The 7,937-nt window shown below is 56.6% G+C and overlaps 1 protein-coding gene across 1 annotated transcript; it reads left to right on the top strand.

Annotated features, from left to right (window-relative positions):
- The first annotated feature begins 1,624 nt into the window (after window positions 1-1,624).
- Window positions 1,625-7,283, top strand: LOC113015842 (uncharacterized). The gene is made up of 3 exons (XM_026158196.1): window positions 1,625-2,716; window positions 5,519-5,964; window positions 7,253-7,283. Exons 1-3 carry the CDS (start codon window positions 1,691-1,693, stop codon window positions 7,281-7,283), a joined length of 1,503 nt encoding a protein of 500 aa, XP_026013981.1. The 5' UTR covers window positions 1,625-1,690.
- Window positions 7,284-7,937: the final 654 nt, after the last annotated feature.

Here is a 7,937-nt window from a genome sequence, read left to right as displayed (position 1 = left end):
CGGCCGCGTCCTCAGGTCATGCGCGGCTCAGCTGGCTGGAGTGTTCACGCACATCTTCAACCTTTCCCTCTCTCTGTCTGTAGTCCCAGCCTGCTTCAAAATGGCCACCATCGTCCCTGTACCCAAATCCTCCACCATCTCCTCATTGAACGACTGGCGACCTGTAGCCCTGACCCCCATCGTAAGCAAATGCTTCGAGAAGCTGGTCAGGGACTTCATCTGCTCTGCACTACCCGACTCACTGGACCCTCTACAGTTTGCATACCGCCACAACAGGTCCACTGATGATGCCATAGCCCTGACACTACACACTGCCCTGTCACACCTGGAGAAGAGAGACACGTATGTGAGGATGCTGTTTGTAGATTACAGCTCAGCATTCAATACCATCGTTCCCTCGAAGCTGGACAGGAAACTGCAGGATCTAGGACTGAGCAGCTCCCTCTGCAGCTGGATTCTTAGCTTCCTGTCTGACAGACGCCAGGTGGTCAGACTGGGCAGCATCACCTCATCCCCCATCACACTGAACACTGGTGCTCCACAGGGGTGTGTACCGAGCCCTCTCCTGTACTCACTCTACACCTACGACTGCACAGCCACTAACAGCTCCAACATCATTGTGAAGTTTGCGGACGACACTACAGTGGTGGGTCTTATCACCAACGGTGATGAGACGGCTTACAGGGAGGAGGTCAGCGCCCTGACCCACTGGTGTCAAGACAACCATCTCACCCTCAACGTCGCAAAGACAAAGGAGTTGATAGTGGACTTCCGGAGGTGCAGAGAAGTACACACCCCCATCACCATCAACGGCGCTGCTGTGGAGAGAGTGAGCAGCTTCCGGTTCCTTGGCGTACACCTGGCTGAGGATCTTACGTGGTCAGTACACACAAACAAAACAGTGAAGAAGGCGCAGCAGCGCCTCTTCTTTCTCAGGAGACTGAAAAGATTCGGCATGAGCCCCCGCATCCTCAGGACCTTCTATCGCTGTGCCATCCTCACTGGATGCATCACCACCTGGTATGGCAACAGCACCGCCTACAACTGCAAAGCTCTCCAGCGAGTAGTGCGGTGCTCTGAACGGATAATTGGAGGTGAGCTTCCCTCCCTCCAAGACATCTACAGGAAGCGGTGCCTGAGGAAAGCGGGGAGGATCATCAAGGACTCCAGTCACCCCAGCCATAAACTGTTCAGACTGCTTCCATCAGGAAGGAGGTTCTGCAGCATCCGGTCCCGTACCAGCAGACTGAGAGACAGCTTTTTCCATCAGGCCATCAGACTGCTGAACACGTCATAGACACCTCAGCTTCACTACTGGAACTTCAACATTATGCACTCCACACTGTATATATGTGGCGGAGGCGTGGCCCCGGGCGCAGCTGCAGGGGAGGAGTGCAGCAGAAGGCTCAACAGGGCGGCGCTGCGAGGCCGGTAAGAACAGCTGATGGTGTTTATGTACTGATGATGGTTTCCCTCCGCTGTTTTTATAGTGAGACGGGGAGGGGCGGCCAGAGGAGAGATCAGCTGGGCTCGTGAGCTGTCAGACTGTACGACTGAGTCAGCTGTCAAAACTCAAAACTCAAAGCTTCAATAAATGTGGAAGTTGGCAGTACATACCTGTGTGTGCGTGTGTCTGTGCCTGGTGTATTCCACAAGTGGTGCCGAAACCCAGGAAAGTGCCGGTGGGGGAATGTCCGACCCACAGGCCGCGCCACCCGCCCAGCCTCTGCAATTCTTGGCGCAGATGCTAGCGGAGATGGCGACGATGAGCCGGGATCAGGCGGCCGACCAGCGTGCCCACCTGGCCGCGCTGCAGGAGCAGACGGACCGACAGACGCAAATTCTGGAACGGCTGGTCGGGGCCGCTGCCACGCCGAAGCCCTCGCCACTGTCGGTGGCGGTGCCCCGGATGGGGGACGGGGACGACCCACAAATTTTTTTGGAGACCTTCCGTGCCACGGCGGAGGCTTGCCAATGGCCGCGGGAGGAGTGGGCTCCGCGGCTGCTCCCCCTGCTGTCTGGGGAGGCACAAACAGCGGCCCTGAGTCTGCCTCCGGCGTCGCGGAGCAGCTTCCCGGACGTGAGCCGGGCGGTGGTGGACAGGCTGGGGCTCACCGCCGAAGACCATCGCCGGCGGTTCCGGGCCTGTCGGCTGGCTACAACGGACCGACCATTCGCCTGGGCCCGGCAGCTGCGCGACGCGGCGGTGCGCTGGCTGCAACCGGGGGCATCGGAGGGCGAGACGAAGCTGGTGGACAAGGTGGTGCTGGAGCAGTTCACGGAGGGGTTGCCAGCGGAGACGGCGAGATGGGTCCGGTGCCACCGGCCCGCCAGCTTGGAGGTAGCAGTGACGCTGGCGGAGGACCACCTTGCCGCTGGAGCAGGGGAACCCGGGGACGCCGGACGGAGGCCGAACAAACAGGCCCCAGTGCCGGCCCCGAGGCGCCGTGTGCCGGCACCAGGGCAGGCCGAGCGGCTGCCGGCGCTGAGCCCCACTAACCCTTTCGCGGCGTTGATGCCGTCCAGGGGAGCCGAGCCAAGTGGAGCCGCCCCCGAGCCACGGAGAGCAGCACAGACGCCGGGGCCGGAGTGTTGGAAGTGCGGGCAGCCGGGGCACCTGAGGAGGGATTGTCCGCTTATGGAAGTGGGGCAGGTGTTCCGCGTTGCTGGCGCCCCAGCACCCTCCCCCGGTCCAGGAGGGACATACAGTATTCCGGTAAGGACTCGAGGGGGTATACGCCAGGCGTTGGTGGACACGGGCTGCACGCAGACCCTCGTACACCAAAGCTTGGTTCGCCCCGGGGCATTGCTGGAGGCAGAATGGGTGGAGGTGAGGTGTGTGCATGGTGACGTTCACAGGTATCCCATAGTGCCGCTGTTATTAAAGTATAAGGGCAACATGCATAGAGTAACGGCGGCGGTTAGCCCGCGCCTGTCGCACCCCCTGATTCTGGGTACCAATTGGCCGGGGTTTCATCAGCTATTGGGGCAGTACGCGGGGGTGCGATCACGACCGGAAGCGGGGTGTAGCGTGTGCGCGGCATTCAGCGGTGACGCGGGGTCGTCCGACACCGACTCCGGGGGGGAGGAGCCGGCGGGTCCCTCACGGGACGTCCCGCCGGCCCCGGAAGTGTCCCCCATGGGTGATTTCCCACTGGAGCAGTCTCGTGACGGCACCCTACGCTCAGCCTTTGACCAAGTGATGGCTATTGATGGTCACGTGGTGCGCCCTGAGGCCGCGCAGACCTACCCGCGTTTCGTCTTATTAAACGACCGGTTATATCGAGTGAGTCGTGACACTCAGACCGAGGAAACACACACCCAGTTGTTGGTGCCGCAGGGCCGCCGGGAAACGCTTTTCCAGGCGGCCCACTATAACCCCATGGCAGGGCATATGGGCTACGAGAAAACTCTGGAGCGAATAACGGCCCGATTTTATTGGCCGGGCATCCGAGCGGATGTGCGCCGCTGGTGCGCGTCCTGCCCGGACTGCCAACTTGTTAACCAGCCGGCCATACCGAAGGCGCCGCTGCGCCCTCTCCCCCTCATTGAGGTCCCGTTTGAGCGCATCGGCATGGACCTCATCGGGCCGTTTCACCGGAGTGCACGCGGCTACCGCTTTGTGTTAGTCCTGGTGGATTACGCAACGCGGTACCCGGAAGCAGTTCCGCTGCGCACCATCTCTGCAAAGAGTGTGGCGCAGGCACTGTTTCAGGTCATCTCCCGAGTCGGAATCCCGAAAGAGATACTGACTGACCAGGGCACGTCGTTTATGTCTCGTACACTGCGGGAACTGTACGAATTACTGGGCATTAAATCTATTCGGACCAGCGTCTACCACCCTCAGACTGACGGGCTGGTGGAGCGGCTGAATAAGACTTTAAAGTCCATGATTCGGAAGTTCATTAACGAGGATGAACGCAATTGGGATCACTGGCTAGACCCTCTGTTATTCGCAGTGCGGGAGGTGCCCCAGGCCTCCACGGGATTTTCTCCCTTTGAACTGCTGTTCGGCAGGAGGCCACGTGGGGTGCTCGACCTGATTAAAGAAAGCTGGGAGGACGGTCCGAGCCCCGCCAAAAATGAGATTCAGTACGTGTTGGACCTGAGAGCAAAACTCCACACTTTGGGGAGGTTGTCACGGGAGAATTTGCTCCAGGCTCAGCAGCGTCAGCAACGCCTGTATGACAGAGGGGCTAGACTCAGGCAATTCTCACCGGGAGATAAAGTGCTTGTGTTACTCCCTACTTCCAGCTCGAAGTTGCTCGCCAAGTGGCAAGGACCCTTTGTGGTCACACGGCGAGTCGGGGACGTGGACTATGAGGTCGCTCGGTCGGACAGGGGAGGAGCCACGCAGATTTATCACCTCAATCTCCTCAAACAGTGGAGAGAGGCTGAAACCGCTTCTCTGGTGAGCCTGGTGAAGGAGAGAGATGAGTTGGGGCCTGAGGTGCCAAATTCTATCATTCCCGCCTCCCTCCCTTGTGATGACCATCTCACACAGGCCCAGAGAGCGGATGTTGTCGCGTTGCAACAGCGTTTTGCGGACGTGTTCTCCCCCCTGCCCGGCCGGACGTCCCTCATCGAGCACCATTTCGTGACGCAGCCTGGCGTGACGGTGCGTTCACGGCCCTACAGGCTCCCGGAGCACAAGCGAAAAATCGTGCAGAGGGAATTGGCGGAAATGCTGAGGATGGGAGTAATAGAAGAGTCGCACAGCGCCTGGTGTAGCCCCATCGTTCTGGTGGCGAAGAAGGATGGGTCTATACGGTTCTGTGTCGACTATCGCAGGGTGAACGAAGTGTCACGCTTTGATGCCTACCCCATGCCTCGGGTCGACGAGCTCCTGGACCGGTTAGGCACGGCCCGCTTTTTCACGACACTGGACTTAACCAAGGGCTATTGGCAGATTCCCTTGTCTGCCGAGGCCAGGGAGAAAACGGCCTTCTCCACTCCGTACGGTTTGTACCAGTTCGTGACACTTCCGTTCGGCCTGTTCGGGGCCCCGGCCACTTTCCAGCGTCTCATGGACCGGGTACTGCGTCCGCACGCAGCGTATGCTGCCGCCTACCTGGATGACGTGATCATCCACAGCGACACCTGGGCGGAGCATGTGCTGCGGGTGGCCGCGGTCCTGGAGTCCCTGAGGGGGGCGGGGCTCACGGCCAATCCGAAGAAGTGCGCGGTTGGACGGAGGGAGGTGCAGTATCTGGGGTACCACCTGGGGGGCGGGCAGGTGCGTCCACAGGTGGAGAAGACGGCGGCTATCGCATCCTGCCCGCGCCCCAGGACGAAAAAGGAGGTGAGACGGTTCTTGGGGTTGGCGGGTTACTATCGTCGCTTTGTGCCGGGGTTTGCGCAGCTAACCAGCCCCCTGACCGATCTCACTCGAAAGGGTGCCCCGGATCTGGTCCAGTGGACGGGGCCGTGCCAGGCGGCGTTTGTGCAGGTGAAAAAGGCTCTCTGTGGGGAGCCGCTGCTTCACACTCCTAACTTTTCCCTCCCTTTTGTTCTGCAGACTGACGCCTCGGGCAGAGGGCTGGGAGCCGTTTTGTCCCAGCAGGTGAGGGGGGCTGACCGCCCTGTCCTGTACATCAGCCGGAAGCTAGCGGAGCGCGAGCGCCGGTACAGCACCGTGGAGAAGGAGTGCCTGGCCATCCGGTGGGCGGTCGGCTCCCTGCGCTATTACCTCCTGGGACGCTCATTCACCCTCTGTTCGGACCACGCCCCGCTGCAGTGGCTCCACCGCATGAAGGATGCCAACGCCCGGATCACCCGGTGGTATCTGGCGTTGCAGCCCTTTAAGTTCAAGGTGATCCATAGGCCGGGGGCGCAGATGGCGGTGGCCGATTTTCTCTCTCGCTCGCGGGGGGGAGTTGGCTCGGCCGGACGGCTCCCCGGCCTCGAACGGGCGGTGGGGGTGTGTGGCGGAGGCGTGGCCCCGGGCGCAGCTGCAGGGGAGGAGTGCAGCAGAAGGCTCAACAGGGCGGCGCTGCGAGGCCGGTAAGAACAGCTGATGGTGTTTATGTACTGATGATGGTTTCCCTCCGCTGTTTTTATAGTGAGACGGGGAGGGGCGGCCAGAGGAGAGATCAGCTGGGCTCGTGAGCTGTCAGACTGTACGACTGAGTCAGCTGTCAAAACTCAAAACTCAAAGCTTCAATAAATGTGGAAGTTGGCAGTACATACCTGTGTGTGCGTGTGTCTGTGCCTGGTGTATTCCACAATATAAATGCCACTTGTTTTGCACATATTCAACTCTGTATATTTTATATATTTTATTATTATTATTATTATTTTATTTTATTTTTTTACTATTTAATTTGTAAAAATGTGTATACATACACACACACACACACACACACACACACACACACACACACACACACACACACACGTAGGAAAATATTTAGTATACACATCCAGAAATGCATACACTATTATATATTGTACATATATTTATTAGTTTCAGGTTGGCCATTCTTGTATTTTGCTCGTTTGTGTTGTTGTGTTTGCACATCTCTGCTGCTTGTGGGGCTCGCACACAAGAATTTCACTCGCATGTGCTGTGCCAGTGTGCCTGCACATGTGATGTGACAATAAAAAGTGATTTGATTTGTGATTTGATTTGATTTGATTTGTAATTGCTGGTCATATTCAAAAATCCCCCAGATCAAATTGAATAGTTTCATACGATTATTATGTGACCAGATGAAAACAATATGTTTAGTTGTTGTTATTTGTTTAATATGGTCATATTCCTGTTGCAACTCACTGTTTTGATATTTGATTTTCAGATCAAGCTAGATTTTTCTGATTTTTCGCAGGCGAATAAACAGATCTGACACAGTTTCCACTTTAGAGTCCACACCTCAGCTTTCAGTACTTTTAAGGAGCCTGCTACCCAAGCCTCAGATATATGAGACCAGCACACTTCTGGACCTGTGGAGGATCTCCTGCCGATTTCCGTCAGGATCAGAAAATCATAAATGTTTTTCTGTGAGCAGCAGCATTGACCTTTATTGGATGCAAACCCTGAGAGAAACACAGGTTAAATACCACTAGTGAGCTCATTCACTTTCAGCTGGTGCTGATTCGTCAGCGGCCCGGAGACAGTAATCAGTTCTGTTGTGGATTCCATGGCCATGTGGTTCTTTTACCCTTGGTGGTGTGCTGAATGTGTGCGCTGACAGCAGCGGGAATAAAGGAGGATGTGTGGTGTTTGTTTCTGCATGTGGTTTTCCCTCTGCAGCCTCAGCCACCTGGAACACAAAGGCATCTGACAGTAATCAGGACAAGGGGGAAAGGCATGAAAACAAACACTGTTGTTTGGAGCTCAGGCTTCCTGGCTTTTGTCAAACGCTTCGTTTAAATGCTCCTCTAATGTTCTGCAAGTGCTGCACGGCCAGACAGCTAAGATTAGGTGCGAGAATACACGAGAGACAGGGAGCAGGAAGAAGACAAAGGGTCATTTAATATGGCTGATGTGGCGAGTGCTGCGGGGACAGCTGGCGAGCTACTCGGGGAAATGTCCCTGATAGTGTGTCCTCATATGGACGCTTTGGCTTCGGTGAGCTTCAGCGGCCGGGTGGACGGACAGACGGGTGGGTGGCAGGGTGCTCCTGCTGCGACGCCCGGGGGCGCCACCATGCTGCGCAAAGAGGGGGGGGGCAATGGGAAAAACAGCTGCTGACAATCAGGTCTTTTTGTCTCTGTAGTTCGGGGGAGGAAGGAAGTGAAACACATATATTTGGGTAACTTATTGGATTTAGTGGAAAAATTGGAGAAATGTGTTCTCGGCTCGTCGTGCTGACAGTTTGTGGTCGACATGAAAGCTTGTTGTTCATGCTTTGGGTTTTGCAGCATTTTCACTTGTTTCTGTGTATTTTTGTACTGTGCTTTTTCACAGAGGCCAGAAAAATATTGAAAAATGAGCC

The sequence above is a fragment of the Astatotilapia calliptera genome, chromosome 23 (genome assembly GCF_900246225.1).
Source record: "Astatotilapia calliptera chromosome 23, fAstCal1.2, whole genome shotgun sequence".
In the NCBI taxonomy this organism is placed as follows: domain Eukaryota; kingdom Metazoa; phylum Chordata; class Actinopteri; order Cichliformes; family Cichlidae; genus Astatotilapia; species Astatotilapia calliptera.
This window is presented reverse-complemented; position numbering and strand designations above follow the sequence as displayed.